The 21,502-nt window shown below is 45.3% G+C and overlaps 1 protein-coding gene across 1 annotated transcript in view; it reads right to left on the minus strand.

Moving 5' to 3' along the window:
• Positions 1-21,502, minus strand: part of LOC126259649 (uncharacterized) — a 56,233-nt gene that overhangs the window by 12,971 nt on the left and 21,760 nt on the right. Inside the window, exons 2-3 of the mRNA XM_049956581.1 lie at positions 598-700; positions 315-509 (exon numbers count right to left, since the gene is read on the minus strand). Coding sequence (XP_049812538.1) covers positions 315-509; positions 598-691 — 289 coding nt within the window. The 5' untranslated portion in view covers positions 692-700. The remainder of the gene's footprint in view (positions 1-314; positions 510-597; positions 701-21,502) is intronic.

Consider the following 21,502-nt stretch of genomic DNA (forward strand, 5'->3'; position numbering starts at 1 on the left):
GAAGGCTGATGAAAAAAATAAGAACATTTTCGCTGTAGGAGCAGTTTGAATGTGTCTGCCAGGATATATGTACAAAAATAATGATGAACCTGCACAAAGGATATTTGAGAAAAATGTGAAAATTCTTCTGACAGCACCTGATAGTTAGTTATTGGCCCATTAGATTTTTTTTCCTGCTTATCGTCTTCGAACGGGAGGATGTAGGATCTTCTACCGTCTGTACAATTTTGAGCCTATGGATTTGGGACCTCCTGTAATTGAATACAAATAAATTCCGTGCTGGGGATTGCTGCTTCCACAGCTAGTAGCGTTACCTCTGGCGATGCGCTGCTTGATGAACTCGTTCTCCTGAGGCGTCTCTAGGGAGACGGCGTCCATGCAGTGCCTGCGGCAGATGTTCCTGGCGTCGAGCCAGTCCACCTCGAGGCTGCGCGTGGGCCCGTGCTCCCAGCTGAAGAAGTAGGCGTGGGCCACGCCGCGCGCGTCGCGGTACGTGGAGTGCCGGACGCCTGTCACACAGGGAGCACACGAGATGCTTAGTGGCGCCGCGGCCGTCAGCGAGGGGGCGTGCAGGCTAGGCGTGGCTGGGGTACTCACGGTTGGCGCAGCTGCGCGGGTCGGGCAGGGCGAGTCTGCGCTGGGCGGCTCCCATCGCCGCCATCAGCACCAGCAGCAGCAGCCGGCGGACCATCGTGGGCACCTGCAACAGGCGGCTGACGTCACTGCCGAGCTACGGGCTCACGTCACACATCCGCACAGCACACTCCACACTGCGCTATCTAATCGAAAGTCTCCAGACACTCCTCTGCAATGTGGAATTGACCGCTAGACGTTACGAGAGGCGGACTCGCCGATACAGAAGCAGGAGGGTCAGTAGAGAGGCAGTAACAGCACAGTGGGTCGGTTAGGAGACGTCAGTGACTTCAAACTTGGACTAGTCATTGAATTTCAACTGAGTAACAACCAGGAACATTTCAACCCTTCTAAAGACGCCCAGGTCGACTGTTGGTGATGTGATTGTGGAAATGCGAAGAAACAATCACAGCTAAACCGAAACCAGGCAGACCTCGTATATTGAAGGGCAGAGAGCGTCGAGAATTGCCGAGGGACGTTGTAAAACATCCGATCAAACCTAAACTACACTACTCGCCATTAAAATTGCTACACCAAGAAGAAATGCAGATGATAACCGGGTATTCATTGGACAAATATATTATACTAGAACTGACATCTGGTTACATTTTCACGCAATTTGGGTGCACAACTCCTGAGAAATCAGTACCGAGAACAACCACTTCTGGCCGTAATAACGGCCTTGATACGCCTGGGCATTGAGTCAAACAGAGCTTGCATGGCGTGTACAGGTACAGCTGCCCATGCAGCTTCAACACGATACCACAGTTTATCAAGAGTAGTGACTGGCGTATTGTGACGAGTCAGTTGCTCGGCCACCATTGACCAGACTTTTTAAGTTGGTGAGAGATCTGGAGAATGTGCTGGCCAACAAGAGGTGACAAGACGTGTAACCAATGTCACCCCATACCATCACGCTGGGTGATACGCCAGTATGGCGATGACGAATACACGCTTCCAATGTGCGTTCACTGCGATGTCGCCAAACACGGATGCGACCATCATGATGCTGTAAACAGAACCTGGGTTCATCCGAAAAAATGACGTTTTGTCACTCGTGCACCCAGGTTCGTCGTTGAGTACACCATCGCAGGCGCTCCTGTCTGTGATGCAGCGTCAAGGGTAACCGCAGCCGTGGTCTCCGAGCTGATAGTCCATGCTGCTGCAAACGTCGTCGAACTGTTCGTGCAGATGGTTGTTGTCTTGCAAATGTCCCCATCTGCTGTCTCAGGGATGGAGACGTGGTTGCACGATCCGTTACAACCATGCGGATAAGATGCCTGTCATCTCGACTGCTAGTAATAGGAGGCCGTTGGGATCCAACACGGCGTTCCGTATTACCCTCCTGAACCCATCGATTCCATATTCTGCTAACAGTCATTGGATCTCGACCAACGCGAGCAGCAATGTCCCGGTACGATAAACCGCAGTCGCGATACGGTACAATCCGACCTTTGTCAAAGTCTGAAACATGATGGTACGCATTTCTCTTCCTTACACGAGGCATCACAACAACGTTTCACCAGGCAATACCGGTCAACTGCTGTTTGTATAAGAGAAATCGGTTGGAAACTTTCCTCATGTCAGCACGTTGTAGGCGTCGCCACCGGCGCCAACCTTGTGTGAATGCTCTGAAAAGCTAATCATTTGCATATCACAGCATCTTCTTCCTGTCGGTTAAATTTCGCGTCTGTAGCACGTCATCTTCGTGGTGTAGCAATTTTAATGGCCAGTAGTGTATTTCCTATCGAGTGAGGCAGAATAGTGGATAAGAGACTCGTCGCCCTGATGCCTACTTAAACCTAACTAATCTAAGGACATCACACACATCCATGCCTGAGGCAGGATTCGAACCTGCGACCGTAGCAGTCGCGCGGTTCCGGACTGAAGCGCCTAGAACCACTCGGCCACACCGGCCGGCCTACCCTGTTGTGTTTTACTTCAAAGTAAGTAGTATTTATAGCAAAATTGAAACTGTTAATGTTTAATTCAGGTTTTATTCGAAAACTGTTGATTTGTAAAGTAAAACAGAGGGATATTGTAGTAAAAATAAAGAAAAACAATACAGATGTATCGTATAGCACCAAATAACTCAATTTACTCAACAAAAAGTAAAATTAAGAAAACCTGCAATAACAAAAATATATCATACATTGCATCAGTACTTCGTCGAACTTATATAAAACATGTTTCTATTATACATAAACAGCTTTTGCATGTCCAGTAATAACAAGAAACTCTTGCCTTTGATCATGATGAAGAACGTTTTATTGAGTTCAAAATAACAACAATAATTATATATATATATCTTTTGTGCTTGTGAGTGTAAACTGTACTTGCATCAAAAGTCATTGGTTTGGTTACATAAAAGCGGAGAAGTTACGGGATCAACAAATTTTTATTACTTATAAAACACAGTTTATACTCTGTAAGGACAGAAAATACAGTGATTTAACACTGAATGATGTGCTGTTCTAATTGTGTTCAAAAAAAAAGTCAAACAAGCAAAATAACAAAGAGAAGTAGTCGGCTCCCAGTTTCTCTCTTACACACTCATTTACGAGGCGTACTGGGAAAGTAAGGTCCAATTAGGTGCGAAACGGAAACCACTGTTAAAATCCGCAGTGTCTGTAGTGTGCCTGTCCATTGCTTCACGTCGCTCTTTTCATTTGAGGGCGCAAGGTGATTACGTAGAAATGCCTAAAACAATAGTCTCTCCCGCCATGTATGTGGCTCTGGTGAGAGATTTCGCCTGAAGGTATGCAGCCCACATAACATAATTGTCAAGCGTTTCTTTCTTCAAGACAAGTGTCAGCCGCTTTTTTGCAGGGGCAATGAAGACACTCCTGCAGAGTTTTCGACGGAAATGTTTGATCTCCCACAATACAACCCTTAATTGGCTCCCTCCGATGTTCATCTCCACTCACATAAACCGCTGGCTACGAAGACAACATTTTGGCACAAACAACGGAAGGCAGGCCAGCGTAGAGAATTGGTGGAATGCACAGGTGGCTGCTTTCTGTGACGAGGATACTGGAAAGTTTGTACAACGCCACGACAAATGCCTAAGTCGGAGCGGCGACTATTTAGAAAGGGAGCTGGAAGGCGTGGCTAACTGTAGCGAATAAAATTTTTTTGATTTTCGCTGTGGTTTCCATTTCGAGACCGATCGGAACTTTCCTTCGGAACAGCCCTCGCATGTTTCTTTCCCTGCCAATGATATCATCACTACCGGTAATCCTATCATTTACTGCGTCATTTATGTACCATAACGACCAACCCGTAATTTTGGTAGAGCGCAACACTAGGTAACAACTAGCGTGGAGGAATACATATCTCTGTGTTACCTACGTGTTACACTTACGATGAGCAGATTGTAACAGATTATTACCTCATTGCTTCACTATGCAACACGCCACAAAGGAGTGCTGAGCGGGACACGGACACAGATTGTGCAGGCGTATGTTGGCGGGGAGCGTGTTGGTGAAGAGTTCCTGCTCGTATCTGTCAGGGAGATGTCACGAAAAACACGAATGCAGTCAGCGTCCTCACATTGCGTAAGGGGTAACTAATATGGTGTGCAGCACATCGGATCCACGTAACTCCCAGACGAATTGAAAAGGCACTTGCGCCGCCTGTTTTCATTAGCAACGTCTATGTCAACGGAATATTTAATTAAGTTTTACGCGAAAGCTGCCGACAAGAAGAAGAGGAAGCGGAAAGAGTGTCCGTGCCTGTAGACAATGGAGACGGCGCCATTGCGCCAGACGCTCGCCGCCGACCCGGAACACTCTCGTGTGGGCAGGAACTGGCGTGTTAGCTCTTGGGAAAAACGACTCCTGCATTAACAGAGAATGCAGCGAGATAGCGCGCCGCTGATGTCCCTCTCTATCTCTCCCTCAGAAAGAGAGAGAGAGAGACAGAGAGAGAGAGAGAGAAAAGGCGTGCACTCTGCGTGTGCTCGTTCCCTCCGCAACATTCCCACATTCCCTGCGCACTCGCCGCCGCTTTCACCCCAGACACTTCGCGTATTGCATCTGTGATGACGCCACAGTTTCATCCCTGTGCTGTGAGCTAAAGCATACGACTGTAACGATTCATCTGACGTAATACGCCCTCATTACTTTCTTTCTCGTTAAGGATGAGCGACTGTGACTCCTACGGTATTGCGCCATCTGCTGTATGGTAAATTATGAAACGACGATGATTTTCTGCAATTTAGCGACTCTACTGCTTGAATCCATTAGCAGCGTTTAATAAGTTTTTACTCGTAATTAACGAGCTTTCTCCGGTAGTGGTGAGGGTACGGAAATAAAATGCAAAGAGGGCGGCAATATAGTGCGGTTTTGAAATTTGAGAATACTGTGTGCAACTGAGTTCCATCTCCGTTGGCCTAAAATTTACCCTCTTTCCACTGGACAGTTAACGTCAACTGAAAAAATTTCCATCCGAAATATTTCACTTGAAGAACCTTCTACGAATAAGATTTTGTAAGATGGTGATTTGGGGAGAGGGAAGGTGAGACTGGAGGAGACGTAAGTATACTCTGGAAACAACGGATATATTATTTTCCGTACCGATCTAAGACATTCTGTGGTGTTTTTCCATAATGTTATCAGAAAATTATTTATTTAATTAATTATTTGTGTTGAGAACAAGGAATAATGTATGAAGAAAGAATATATATGATGTCCTAGGCTGGAGTATAATCTTTGTACTTGTTGTTGTTGTTGTGGTCTTCACTCCTGAGACTGGTTTGATGCAGCTCTCCATGCTACTCTATCCTGTGCAAGCTTCTTCATTTCCCAGTACCTACTGCAACCTACATCCTTCTAAATCTGCTTCATGTATTCATATCTTGGTCTCCCTCTGCGATTTTTACGCTCCACGCTGCCCTCCAATACTAAATTGATGATCCATTGATGCCTCAGAATATGCTCTACCAACCGACCCCTTCTTCTAGTCAAGTTGTGCCACAAATTTCTCTTCTCTCCAATTCTATTCAGTACTTCCTCATTAGATATGTGACCTACCCATCTAATTTTCAGCATTCTTCTGTAGCACCACATTTTGAAAGCTTCTATTCTCTTCTTGTCTAAACTATTTATCGTCCACGTTTCACTTCCATACATGGCTACACTCCATACAAATACTTTCAGAAACGACTTCCTGACACTTAAATCTATACTCGATGTTAACAAATTTCTCTTCTTCAGAAACGCTTTCCTTGCCATTGCCTCTCTACTTCGACCATCACCAGATATTTTTCTCCCCATGTAGCAATACTCATTTACTACTTTAAGTGTCTCATTTCCTAATCTAATTCCCGCAGCATCACCAAATTTAATTCGACTACATTCCATTATTCTCGTTTTGCTTTTGTTGATGTTCATCTTATATCCTGCTTTCAAGACCATGTCCATTCCGTTCAGCTGCTCTTCCAGGTCCTTTGCTGTCTTTCTTAGTATAAAGATAATAGAGATAGTATTCTCTCTCTCTCTTCCCTTGTGACCGCTATTCCACGAACAGCTCTGTACTCAGGTCCTGTGTTAAAGTACTAATATTTCATTTTGTCAGGTTCAGAACATTTATTATTATTGTTAAATGATAGTACAGCCTATCATTTGTAAGATTAGCGCTCCCTGTGTCAAATCCTTTAAGATTTCAGCTTTTAGCGATACGAAGAAGAAAAACCACCTCGACGCGCTTCCGTGGCTAACGACCGCAATACGCGCACTTAAGTTTACAGATTTTCTTTCACAGCGTCACATTGCAGAGGAGCGCCGCAACATTAATTTATTTCATTTCAGCTGAAGTGCAGTCCTGGCAGAAAGCAGCGTATCTCAAGTAGGTACATAACAGTAATTTAATCTTAGCTGGACTGACTGCCCCATCTGCTTACGCAGCATGCAAATAATTTGAATTACAAACGTGCTTGAGGCATGCTAAGAAAGTTTATTAATGATAACAACGTTTGTGTCTGAGTTTTTCCAAGCCATAAGATTATCTCGAAAGAGATAGTTGGATTATTTGTGGACTTACAGAATACGATTAAATACGGAAGCTCAGATAACTGTAGTTTATCTCATAAAGAACACCTAAGCACGAGCGGTCCGAAGCTAAATTCTACTAAATAGGCCTCAACCATTTAACAATAAAAGCATTAATAACCAAATTTAAATCAATTAAAACCTCGTTGGAACATTAAAATTCTAGGTAGTAGTCTTTCGTCTGTGAACAATAACCGGTCGCCTCTGTGAGAGGAAAGAGTATCGGTCTTATATCTTTACCTGATATATTTGGTGTATCCCTGTCTGGTCTTATTTATAAAAGTGCTGAACTGCCGCTAACTGAAGTCGTTCCACACTGAATAGCGTATTGAAAAACTGCTGATTTTTCGAAATTGCAAAATTTCTTATGGTTAACTAGGAACCTGATAAATTAGATATGTTGAAAAGAGAATGGCCATACTTGTGATCTTATAAGGAACGTGCTGTATGAAACCATCAAATATTCTTTCACAGCGTTGCAAGCACAGAGCAAAACTGTCTCGCTTCTGTAGAGAATTAACGCTCTGACAACAGAGAGATAATTAATTGTGAGACCTATATGAGATGTACGGACTTGCGGTAGTGGTAATATAGCTTCCCTTTAGATCACCGAAGTTAAGCGCTGTCGCGCTCGGCTTGCATTTGAATGCCTCTCTGTCCGGTCTGCCGAACGCTGTTGGCAAGCGCGATGCACTCAGTCCTCTTGAGACCAATCGAGGGGCTACTTGATGAGAAATAGCGGCTCGATCACGAAAACTGGCAACGATCGGGAGAGCGGTGTGCTGACTACATACTCCTCCACATCCGCATCCGGTGACGCCTATCGGCTGGGGATGACATGGCGGCCGGTTGGTACCGTTGGGCCTTCCGAGGCCTTTCCGGACGGAGCGATATATAGAAAGAAATCGTTCATCGCTGGAAATAAAAATGCAAGGACGTTATGAAATCTCGTCTTTGAATACAAATTTCAAAAACTCAGAGACAGGGATCCTCTAAGTCTTATTGTTGTTTGTTAACTAGTCCAGGTAGAAAAGATTGATGTAAACTATTGATTAGCATATAAAAGAGAAACCACTAATCATTCCATCCCACGATAGGTTTTTACACTTATAATGAATATACGAAGAGTAGCATATTAACTAATGACCATGGAGCTAAACGTCCACATCCAATTACAACAACACAAAAAAAGTTTCCAGAAACTATGGAGAAACGTCGTGTGGAGTGGATAATAACATTACACGTTATAGAAGTCCGTCAATATCCCAGGCGAAATAGGTTATGACTTATTTAACGGAATACGTAGTCCTCATTTAATGATCTGACAGAGAAAGAATCGTAATTATATCAGAGTTTCTTAGTACACTGATTTTATTTTCTGAAAGCATAAATATCGAAAAATATCGTGTAGTATTTGATAATAGTCATTCTCAAACTACAGTAACGATTCGAGAGGGTGTCAGTCAATATTGCTGTCGCACCATCCTGATTTAGGTTTTCCGTGTGTTTCCTAAATCGCTTAAGGCAAATGATATGGTTGTTCCTCTGGAAGGGACAATGCCGATTTTTTACCCCGTCGTTTATAGAACCGAGTTTGTGCATCTTGTCTAATGACCTCATCGCCGAAGGGATGTTAAACTTTATTTTATTGTTTTGTTCTTCAGAACACCGACAAACTGTCAGAGGTTGTAGCATGGACCAAAAAAAGAAAAAAATGTACTGTCACCATGGGCTCTAAAATGCGTACCTTAAAAGCTAGGAACGCTTGTTTAATATAAGAAATATGTTCCACAGTCCTGAAGATGAGCAAGTGCTCGGTTCTTAATTTATCTACTTTTTTCCTTGTTTTGGTTCATACTACCAACTCTGATAGCTTGTCAGTGGAGATCTGGTTCACCCTGTATTTCGCACAGGGGTCATTTTGAGCCATGTACCGAGGCATACAGCCATTTCTCCATTGTCCGTACAGCTGCAAAATGGGAGACAGAGCAGGTAATGTGGTGCAACAGTGCCCCTCGACATGCAATATGTGATATATAGTGTGTAACAAAAACATACCGGCGAACTCTGTCACAAATGTTAGCGGTCTTTGCAGTATTGTGGCAGCAGTGAACTCGTTAGGAGCCACCTAACGTCCTGAATATTGTCAGGTCGTGCTGGTTGCCACGTACAAACTCACGTATACTCCGAGGAGGTAGCCTAGTGCCAGAGTTTCTGGTTATAACATCGACGCCCTGCAGCCTAATTGGTTGACCTAGGTTCCTCTCCTCAAAACGCTCCTGAAGACGTCCTCTCGAAACGCGCCTACATGTTTTTGCTATAAACTATATACGTGTTTCCACCCTTTAACCGAGGCGATGTAGATGGATGCCATGCGGAGGGTACCGGTCCGATTTCCAGTACAGCGAGGGACTTTTTCTTTGTGAGGGAACTGGAATGGGATCCGCTCAGCCTCGTGATGCCCACTGAGGAGGCTGGGCTGTCTGTGGCCAGAACGGCGCAGCATTTTATACAGAACCGAACCGACATAAATTCGGGGGATTTTTAGAGATATTTATGAATATCGTGGTATAAGAGAACAGTCTCCAATGGCTCGCTACAGAGGAATAATGTCATTTATTATTTAGTCGAAGTGTTATTCAAAATATCTCTGTTTCACTGAAAATACTTTTACAACATTGATAAACCCTTAATATCCGATCATAAAAATGTGCAACACAGGAAACAGACTAGTGCAACAACTCTCAGATAAAACCGGTACAACGTTATCACAGTTTGTTAAATCCGTTTTTTCAGTACCCAGCACCCAGCAGGTATTGTTTCAAATGTCGACCACCATTATCGCGGCAGTGTGTAGTGACTCACCGTCGGCATTCTTGTAGGCTCAAGAATCCCAGAATTTAGTCGCAGTACTTCCACATCTGCGACAAACCTAACAACGAAGGCCACGTCAGTACCGATGTGAGTCTTGTAAACTAGGCTCTTCCCTTTCCCCCAGAAGAATAGTCTGGCGACTGAGCTGGCCATGGAACTGGATCACCGTGATCATTCCACTATTGTTCAAACGAAACGCAATTACTCTATGACGAGCCACCAGAGACCACGGGTCTTACACACAAAATATCCTTGTATTTGAGGGTAATATTGTGGCATTAGTGTCATCTGGCAGCGAAAATAGAAAGCAGGACTACCACAAGAAGACGCACAAATGTTGCAGAGCTTGCATAGCGGAATAAGGTAAGGGACTGAAAAGAAATTTAGAAAGGATGTTGTACGGTGTGAACAGCAGTGAGTCGTGGTTTATGCATTTTCGCAGATGCTAACTATCCTGCAAGTGTCTATCACAGTTTGCGACTTATATTGATGGTTCAAATGGCTCTGAGCACTATGGGACTCAACTGCTGTGGTCATAAGTCCCCTAGAACTTAGAACTACTTAAACCTAACTAACCTAAGGACATCACACACATCCATGCCCGAGGCAGGATTCGAACCTGCGACCGTAGTGGTCGTGCGGTTCCAGACTGTAGCGCCTTTAACCGCTCGGCCACTCCGGCCGGCACTTATATTGATACCAGAGTCAGTAACAGGCGATAGTAATAATTCCGTGTTGCTCATGCCGAAACCTCCAGATGTCAGATACTCAGATCGGTAGCAAATGTTGTACGTCAATAGAGTATCAACCAAAACTCCGATTTAGTTCGTAATATTTGCTGTAGTCCATCAGAACGGACATAAACGTTAATTAAAAGCAACACCAGATGTACGGAACACAACAAAAGCTTAACTGTCTGGACCTCATACATTTAGCATGCGTGGTAGAGCGGTAGAACCCTGTACCAAACGTCCGTGGTTCAATCCCGACTGGCAGCAATTTTTTTTTACTGTATTATGCGTGAAAGTGTTATATGGGATGACGTGTTTATGGCTTGTAAAAGCGCTGTTTGTAGCTTACAGCAATGTTCTCTTGGCAGTCTCTTTTCGCTTCAGATGGTTCAGATGGCTCTGAGCACTATGGGACTTAACATCTGAGGTCATCAGTCCCCTAGAACTTAGCACTACTTAAACCTAACTAACTTAAGGAAATCACACACATCCATGCCCGAGGCAGGATTCGAACCTGCGACCGTAGCGGTCGCGCGGTTTCACACTGAAGCGTCTAGAACCGGTCGGTTTTCGCTTCGTTACTTTAAAAGTAGTGCACGTATACAGTACATTTGTAGTTTCACAGAATATACAATCAGAAGAGTAAAATATAGAAACAATTGCCGATTGGGGCAGCCGCGTGGTCTGAGGCGCCTTGTCGCAGTCCGCGTGGCTCCTCCCGTCGGAAGTTCGAATCCTCCCTCGGGCATCGGTATGTGTGTTGTCCTTAGGGTAAGTTAGTTTAAGTTAGATTAAGCGGTGTGTAAGCTTACGGGCCGATGACCTCAGCGGTTTGGTCCCATGGAATCACAAATTTCCACAATAAGAAACAATTGCATCACACATGGGAAAGCAATGGTAACAATAATAATTAATAATAAACAAAATAATGAAATCAATAATAAGTACATGACGTTCAAATAACGAAGCGAAAGCAGGGTGCCAAAAGAACATTGCTGCAAACTCCGAAACGTCCTTTTACATGTCAGGAAAATGTTCTTCCATACAAAAGTTTCATGCGTAAACAGTTAAAAAATTACAGTCAGTGGGATTCGAACGCGGGATTTTTGGTACGACGACCGAACGCTCTACCTTTTCACCCACGCGAGATCTAAAGAACAGTAACACATAGATATGCTTTTCGTGTGCTCCTTAGCTCTGGTGCTCCTTTTAATTACCGTTTACGTATCTTCCACTCGACGAAAGTCACAGCACGAACTAAATCGGTTCAAAAATGGCTCTGAGCACTATGGGACTTAACTTCTGAGGTCATCTGTCCCCTAGAACTTAGAACTACTTAAACCTAATTAACCTAAGGACATCACATACATCCATGCCCGAGGCAGGATTCGAACTTGCGACCGTACCGTTCGCGCAGTTCCAGACTGTAGCGCCTAGAACCGCTCGGCCACCCCGGCCGGCAACTAAATCCGTGTTTTGATTCATACCCAATCGACATACAACGTTTGATACCGTCTGGAGATCGGGTTGCAGCAGTACGGTGCAAGTCTTTGAAATGGACGCCCCTTCGGCGACTTGCGTGTTTGTAATCTACCCCAGCAAACGAGCTAGGGAAAGGGGATCCACAGCTTAACGTGGAATCCGACCCACGTGTCGTTCTTGGCGAATCTTCACTTTACTGAGAGATGACTGAAATATTCCGTGGCCCGAACGGGATTCGATCGTACGACCTTCCGGTTTGGAGACGCGCGCTTTACCATTTGACCACTAGACCCTACAGTTACAGTATAAATACACTACTAGCAGAGAACATCCGGCTGCTCGTGTAGTTGTTTCACTGTTTGCATCAGTGTGAACTTGCTTCTCGTTCGAGCTCGGCACGCGCAGTGCGAGCAGGTGAGGCGGTGCAGAGAGAACCGGGGCAGCAGCCGGCCAATAATTCAGACCGGCGGTCGGACTCGGCCTGGAGCGGGCAGCTGCACGCTCCGCTTGGCCGTGTTTTTTCCGGCCGTGGCCATCCCGACGGCGCAGCCAGCGGCCGCGGGCCGGCCGAGCCACTTCCGCGTCGATGTGTGCCACTGGGCCGGCCGTACGGTACCGCAGCCGGCGGCGGCCCAGCACTGCCGCCCGCACGTAGCGCCGCTCCTATTCACTACAACACCTGCCGCAGGTCAGCACCAGTCGACGATAGCCTGGACGCTACAGTAAATCTCGCACTGACTGCGAACCAGTGGCTGCCGCCTTCCTCGTCAGTGACAAAGTGCTGGCACGTGTCATAGCTGCAGAGACTTTGTCTGACATTTAGGACGTCCAGCAGGGAAACAAAAACAAATATTGTCTAGCTACCTGAGGGACATGAACCGGTAATGACAGCCTTTAGCCGGCCGCGGTGGTCTCGCGGTTCTAGGCGCTCAGTCCGGAACCGCGCGACTGCTATGGTCGCAGGTTCGAATCCTGCATTGGGCATGGACGTGTGTGATATCCTTAGGTTAGTTAGGTTTAAGTAGTTCTAAGTTCTAGGGGACTGATGACTGCAGATGTTAAGTCACATAGTGCTCAGAGCCATTTGAACCATTTTTGACAGCCTTTCTTGTAACTTTGTTCGTCACCAGTATACTTTCCATCAAAGCTATGTGAAGAGTCGCCAAGAACGACACGTGCGTCGGATTCCACGTTAATCTGTGGATCTACTTTCGCCACCAGGTTCACTGGGGTAGGTTAGAAAAACAACTGTTGAGTCACACGGAGTTATTATTATCGCCTGTAGCTGACTCTCGTATCCATATGTGTCGCCAACGGCGATAGACTCCTACAGAATAGTGAGCCTCTGCGAAAATGCTTCGAACGTGACTCACGGCTCTTCACAACGTACAACAACCTACAACACCATTTCTAAATTGCTTTTCAGTACCTTATCTTATTGAGCTATGCAAGCTCCGCAATACACTATGTGAGCAAAAGTATCCGGACACCCCCAAAAATATACGTTTTTCATATTAAGTGCATTGTGCTGCCATCTACTGCCAGGTACTCCATATCAGCTACCTCAGTAGTCATTAGATATCGTGTGATAGCAGAATGCGACGCTCTGCGGAACTCAAGGACTCTGAACGTGGTCAGGTGATTGGGTGTCACTTGTGTCATACGTCTGTATGCGAGATTTACACACTCCTAAACATCTCTAGGGTGCCTGTTTCCGATCTGATAGTAAAGTGGAAACGTGAAGAGAGACGTACAGCTCAAAAGCGTACAGGCCGACTTCGTCTCTTGACTGACAGAGACCGCCAACAGTTGAAGAGGGTCGTAATGTGTAATAGGCAGACATCTATCCAGACCATGTCACAGGAATCCCAAACTGCATCAGGATGCACTGCAAATACTATGACAGTTAGGCAGCAGGTGAGAAAACTTGGATTTCATGGTCGAGCGGCTGCTCATAAGCCACACATCTCGCCGGTAAATGCCAAACGACGCCTTTCTTGGCGTAACGCACGTAAACATTGGACGACTGAACAGTGGAAAAACGTTACGTGGAGGGACGAATTACGGTACACAATCTGGCAATCCGATGGCAGGGTTTGGGTACGGCGAATGCCCGGTTAACGTCATCTGCCAGCGTGTGTCGTGCCAACAGTAAAATTCGGAGGCGATGGTGTTATACTGTAATCGTGTTTTTCATGCAGGGGGCTTGCACCCTTTGTTGTTCTGCCTGGCACTATCACAGCACAGGACTACATTGATGTTTTAAGCATGTTCTTGCTTCTCGCTGTTGAAGAGCAATTCGGGGATGGCGATTGCATCTTTCAACGAGATCGAGCACTTGTTCATAATGGACGGCCTGTGGCGGAGTGGCTACAAGAGAATAACATTCCTGTAATGGAATGGCCTGCACAGAGACCTGACCTGAATCCTATAGAACACTTTTGGGATGTTTTGGAACACCGACTTCGTGCCAGGCCTCACCGACCGACATCGATACCTCACCTTAGTGCAGCATTAAATGAAGAATGGGCTGCCATTCCCCAAGAAACCTTCCAGGACCTGATTGAACGTATGCCTGCCAGAGTGGAAGCTATCATCAAGGCTAAGGATGAGCCAGCACCATATTGAATTACAGCTTTACCGATGGAGGGCGCCACGAATTTGTAAGTAGTTTTCAGCCAGGTGTCCAGATACTTTTGATCACATTGTGTATTTGTCTGTCTTCTAGTGATAGTCCTGCTTTCTATTTTCGTGGCCAGGTGACACTAATGCCCCAACATTACCCTCAAATACAGGGTATTCTGTGTGTATTTTGGTACGAACAGTAACTGGATTTCGTTTGAACGACAGTGGAATGCTCACGGTGATCCAGTTCCATGGCCAGCTTAGTCGCCAGACTATTCTTCTGGTGCCACGAGAAGAGCGTAGTATACTAGACTTCGGTCGTCTCTGACATGGCCTTCGTTGTTAGGATGGCCTTCGTTGTTAGGATTGTCGCAGATGTGGAAATACTGCGACTAATTTCTGGGATTCTGGAGCCTGCAAGCCAGCCAACGGTACGTCTGCACACTCTGCCGTTGTAATGGCGCTCGAGATTGTAAACAATACCTGCAGGGAACAGGTCTGCACTTGTTAGTATAGTACTGGGCACTGACAAAGCAGAGCTAACAAACTGTTATAACAGTGTACCGGTTTTGTCTGAGAGTTGTTGCGCTCTTGTACTGTGTTTTACACATTTTTGTGATCGCAAATTGAGGGTCTAGGGGTGATCACGTCATAACGAACAACTTTTGTATGAGAAAAAATATTCGCTCATGCTTCCTGGCGACGCTAAGATTCTATTTATCGAATGCCCCTGTCCTGTGATGACGAGATTTCACCGAACTAGAGCGGTCTACTGACCAGATGTGCCGCATCTACATACTACCCCCCCCCCACCCTCCACCCCAGTAAATTAACAGCGATTTCAACAGGAAAACCTTAGGAATGAGTGTCTCTAAGGGAAGAAAGATATTCTAGATGCGAATCAGGAACTTTAATTGGGCCTAAGCTGTAGGAGGCAGTGAGATGAAAACCGAACCCCGGTCACTACAGGGCCATGAAATAGTTCCATTCAAAAGTAATTACCTCAATCGCTAAGGCTCTTATCCCAAGGGAAAATGGGACGATCAATTCCTGTTTTGTAGAACGCGGTCGGCCACTGCCGGATCCACGACGCGGCACCCACTCCTGCACTTCCTCGTTCGACTGAGATCAACGCCCACGCATGCCGTTCCTCAGGTCGCAAAAGTTATGAAACAATATATAGGATGTCGCAGTGTTTCCCAACCAAATCGCCGAAGCTGAGCCTTCGTCCAATTGTCAGTGTGGGGGCGGGCGTTATCGTGCAACAGCATACTTCCTCCGCCCGTCCAGTTCTCCGAGCGTGGAACCACAAGCAATGCGCTGTGCTACGAAATCACTTCGCAGAAACTGTGACGCGCCATAAAGTCAGGGCGCCAAGGAATGTTGTCGGACGGAATTCTCAGTTCACATCTTTGACGTGCGTGAACGTCGCTTTCAGTCGGACGAGGAATTACAAGAGTGGGTGCGGTTGTGGATCCGTCAGCAGCCAATTGCTTTCTGTTAAACAGGAATTGATCGTCTCGTTTCCCGGTGAGCTAAATGGCGTAAGGCGTGTGCAAATGATGCAAATGGCTCTGAGCACCATGGGACTTAACTTCTGAGGTCATCAGTCCCCTAGAACTTAGAACTACTTAAACCTAACTAACCTAAGGACATCACACACATTCATGGCCGAGGCAGAATTCGAACCTGCGACCGTAGCGGTCGCGCGGTTCCAGACTGTAGCTCCTAGAACCTCTCGGCCACCCCGGCCGGTTAAGGCGTGTGATAATTATTGCTGAATGGAACCATTCCATGGTCCCGTTGTGGCAGGTGTTCATTTTCCATTTGACTGGCTCTCATGTTTCATGCCGAGCAGGTGACTGAATTATAGGCAACAAACATGGCATACATACGCCGCAGAATGCCTACTCCTTGCCGCCTCACAGGGGCATAACCTATAATAAAAGACGTCTAGCGTGGCTGAGAAGCGTCAGTAACCATGTTGTCTCTAAAAAAAGCTGTTCCCCATGATGTGATCTACCACCCCTAGACGTTTGATGCAAAGACTTTGAAACATCATACACAAACAGCACTACATTTTTTAAAAAATAGCACTCCATATTTTTAATTCGGTAATTCACTTCTTCTCCTCAAGACCAGTTCAAAAACGTATCACAGTGTACCAATCACGTAAGCATGACGTCAGCAGACACATAACACAAACTTGATTTCGATTCTCCCGTCTTAGCTCACAATGTAAGTAGCCGGCCTCACATAGCTCGTCCACTTGCTGGATCTGACAATAAAAAAGTGGAAACTCAGGGGAAATGCACACCATTCAGTCAAGCGTTTTCAGTTTAGGATTTTTGTGATTACAATGCACACTAACGAAGATATGGTTTTTTACTGGGCGACCATTTTGTATCCAGTGACAATGATGGTTTCCGATCTTGTTTGAAGCAAAATATTCACAACAGCATAAGATTCATATTGTCGTTGTGTGTAAAAGAATCACCAGTGTCTCGCCGAGAATATTTAATTATTGTTGACTTCTTTACTACATTACGTTCCTGGCAAAGAGTCATTTAAAATCAGTTTTTACTTCACATTACTATATAACCGCCGAAATGGTACCCAGCTACCACGCTTCGACAAGGAATACGAAAAGTATAACCTATGAAAGTTCTGTAACTTACTAACTTTAACACAACTCTTTCTAATTCTCTGAACGAAGATAGCTTTCATGTTTAAAGAGGTATGTTTAGGTATTATTGCAACTTCTTATCTCTGATAAATATCCTGTAACATGTGAAAAGCAACCAGATCATCAGTTAAGATGTTGCATTCAATACAATGCCTATTCCGAGGATTATATGCTCATCAGCACACTTTGTCTGCGGAAACGAAAGTACATTGAGCACCGCCACTTTGTTCGGGGCTTTATAGCTGAATTGTTGTGGCTCTCACCACGAGTGATTTTGAGAAACCGTGAAAAATCTTAATGTGCAGAATCAGACGAACTTCCAGCCGCGCAGCTCTCAAATACTAAGTTAATTTGGAACGTCAATGAACCTTGACTGTGGTTGCAGTCTCCAGTCTGTGCGCCACATTTTATCGAATGTATGCTGCTTTATGCCAGTACTCATTTCGACTATCTTCACTCTTATTATTGCACAGTCCCTGAGAAGAGGACATAATAAAGGTGCATGCAAGTAAAGGTCTCATCAGTCCGAAGACAGTTTTGAACAAGAACAGTGCCTTACTAGGCATGGTCCTGTTGGAGGTGGTATTCCGTGCCTTCCTTCGACCTCAGACCTGAATTATCCACCGAGTTACAGGAGGACCCACGGTTGTTTAAGGTGGATTTAGAACTACGGTACATCTCGGCATTTTCTCACATCAGATATTACCAGGGTGAAAGAGGAGAGGATATAAATTTTTGGACTGACCGGGAATTGCACCTAAGACGTTTGGATTTGTAAGATGACACTTTATCACGAATCCATCGAGCTACACCAAGAGGTGTGTAGTGTCGAGAAATCAAGTAATAAACTCTCAGAGCGCCCCTGACGTGTTTTATGGGCGCTTGAATAAAATTTTGATAGGATCTTTCAGCATTTTAAGTGTTTTTAAACGTACATCGACAATGTCGAATACCATACTTCAACCGCGTCCTTAGCCGAGGTCGGTAACTCGCGCCTGTGCAGTATCGCTCGACTGGGAGGCGGCCGGTTCGAATTCTACTGGTGGAAGGAAGTTTCATCATTGTTATATCGCTGGTAACGCTGCACTTACAAGAGGCTCCCAAAATTCTTGATTCCCAAGACCGCTTCGGGTTGTTCACCTAACACTGAAATATCGATTCTGGAAATGCGATTCTAGCTATCCGATTTCCACATCCAAAATCGATTTTCACCCCCATGTAAACGCACAGCCTTTACTGGGACCTGATTTCGTTGTCAGACAGTGTCTTCTTTTTAAAAAGTTTCCGCTAATCTGGACGGGTGACATTTTGTGCAGTGGAGGAAAAGTAAAAAACTTAGACTGAACCTGTAACATAATTGGAGAGGCAGCCGTTGTGTTGGTTACATCAGAAACCTGAACAGCTGATTTCCGAACACTGTTTGTTTAAAACAACTGACGATCGGGAAACCGGTATTTGACCTGTCTAGCAAAAGCGCTTCATGCCTAAAGATGTAAACACGATAGCAGAAAATCGTTTCCGAAATTCGATCTTCGTCATCTGGAAGATGTGTCGCTAGTAAGCACGGCGTTAAGAAGAGGAGAGGCGGCGTGCAGTAATGACTCACGAGACTAAACGCCAATGCCCGTACTAAATTAGAAACATCTGCCGCCGCGCGGGATTAGCCGAGCGGTCTTAGGCGCTGCAGTCATGGACTGTGCGGCTTGTCCCGGCGGAGGTTCGAGTCCTCCCTCGGACATGGGTGTGTGTGTGTGTGTTTGTCCTTTGGATGATTTAGGTTAAATACTGTGTAAGCTTAGGGACTGAAAACCTTAGCAATTAAGTCCCATAAGATTTCACACACATTTAAATATTTTTGAGACATCTGCCCTGTGTCTCACTGAGTAATTGCACTGATACTAAACATGGTGATTCACCCTGCAGTTGGGGATGTTCGGCTCGGCAACCACCTGGTGCTACTCCAGGGGAGTAAGCTATGTGCGGGCACCGTCATTCAACAAAAACATGACACCGTGCTATATATACTACAGTGAGCTGCAGCCACTTAAAACTGTTATACACTGTGAAGAAACGTTACTTTCCCCGGAGGAAGAAATCCCTTTCTGATTAGGCGGCTTCATCTACCACTCGGGGTTCTTCCAACTATGTAATACGACTCACCTTAGATTTCTTTCGCTCGCATTACTATTCTGTTTCTGCAGCCTCCAGTTTCAGCGAATTTTGGAAACAACCACATCCCCGTAAGGAGAGTAGGAGGAAGGTACTAGCAAAATTAAAGCCGCAAATGCTGCATTTGTATCTTACTCTTGTCACTTAGCAGATAAGAGCGTCGTCCGCGAAAAGTCTCAGAAAATTTTATGTCTACGATACAGTACACACTTTGTTTACTGAAATCCTGTTCGACTTTGTGTTTTCTTAATCTGCATTTCTAAACGACTAACCCAGTGCATGTTCCCGTCGCTGGATGCCTACCTAAAGGCTGCCAGAGGCAACAAAATTTTGATTTTCAATATTTCATAGAGTTATTGATAAAATTTTAAAAATTAAAATCCTGTGAGAAACTACTCATTAAAAGCTATAAGCTTATGACAACGGTTTAACACAATAAGTCAAGTATTATATTTACAGACTGTGTGGATGTCTTGAGGCAGCGTGCTTACGCCGTGCGTATTATGCAGCCAATATTCATCAAGTATTTGAGAATGAGAGCACTTAATGACCTGCAACGAAGTTTGCAAATAATTTCAAACATTTGCGAAACTTTTTGGTCGCTGAAATCCCGTCCTCCATCCCACCTCCCTTTCCCCACAAAATGACGGAATGAAACAAGTTTCTCGCTTACCGCATTTTAGCTGTTCATGTAGTAAAACTGCAGCATCAGGTACGACGTTTTTATTTATCATTTCTTTACTACTAATTCTATTTGAAACACATTTAACAAACAGCATGCACTTATAACACTGAATTATATCGATGTAAGACATTCAGTTTGGAAGATATGACGTTTCATACATGGGCGTTCGATGCTTTATAGAGTCAGACGTTGGAGTTCACTGGTTACAACGTTATTTGATATCATTGATCTTCGTCCAGTCTTCACAAATCACATTAAGTAACTCAATTAACGGAAATCCATGACTAATGCCTTTCCCGGTAATTAAGCAATTTTGGCAGAAACAGCTGTGTAAATGCCTCGTTATCGAGGGTAATTAACTGCTAACGCAAGAAGCAATTCCCTGTTCAAGAGTCTTACTTGTTTTTTTCCCCTTAATAATACGTGTCAGACGGTCAGAATGGGGAAGTTGTAAAACTAAACAGCTAACATGGCACGAAACCTATAATGGAACAAGTGTGTTAAATCTGCTTAGAAGGGAAAGCGAACAGAGTTCGGCGATAGCGGCGAATGTTGCCTCCCTGACTGGCATGAGGTCAGAGAAAGAGAATGAGGGAGAAAGCCCGCCCATAAGCGATCCGGGCGCAGCTCCGTAATTTCAGGGCTGCCAACGGTGTCAGCGGGTCAGGTGGCCGCAGGGCGCCCCGTCCCGGAATGCCTGGAGAAACCGACGCGCCGGCCGCTCACATCCTGCTCGGGCTGGTCAGCCTCTCACCCCCTTCCACCTGACAGTTTTCCCCTTTATCTGCCACGTGGGGTTGATAAAGCCTCGAAGTGGCTGTTCGTGTACTCCGGGTTTCTAACCTCAGTGGCATACCACATTAGTCACGGATCCCGGTTGCCTGCGTGATCTCTCATGCAAGCATTACGGTATATGCCGTCTTGATACCGCCCTTGGAGCTAGAATCGGATGATGTCTGCGAAAAAAAGTGAAATCCACACAAATACATTTTCATACACAGTACATTAGTAAGCTTCCTGCGCAAATTATTAACAGTACCCTTAAATAAGCACACTGGTCGCTTTCCGGCGCTGTAAATGGTGTAGAACCTAGCAATCACGAGACCATCCACCACTGACGTAAGTGAAGTCAGTAAATTGGTGCATATGCGCCAACTGGTTGTGTGGAACCACCGAATGAAAATGGGTCGACTGGGAGACTTGACAAAAAGACGTAAAGGAGTGAACGTCCTTGGACGTGCTCATCGCCACACCGCACATGAAATGAAATAATGGTGTTGCATTGAAGGCCGGGAGACCCATCTTTTTTTTTTTTTTTGTTAATCTCATTTTGTTCGTTGCGGACGTCTCATGACAGCTGTTCAAGTTCGCCGTTGACACATTCACCCAGTTTTTTTTTTTTTTTTTTTTATTGCAGAGGATAGCTAACCCTCTGACCGAACACGCTGAGCTACCGTGCCGGCCATAAATGACATCCACTACACCAACCTCACAGCACCAACCGGGGAAGTTCGGTCGCCGGGTTGCAATCTTATTTCAGGTGACGCCACAATGGGCGACTTGCACG

Source organism: Schistocerca nitens, chromosome 5 (assembly GCF_023898315.1).
Source record: "Schistocerca nitens isolate TAMUIC-IGC-003100 chromosome 5, iqSchNite1.1, whole genome shotgun sequence".
NCBI lineage: Eukaryota > Metazoa > Arthropoda > Insecta > Orthoptera > Acrididae > Schistocerca > Schistocerca nitens.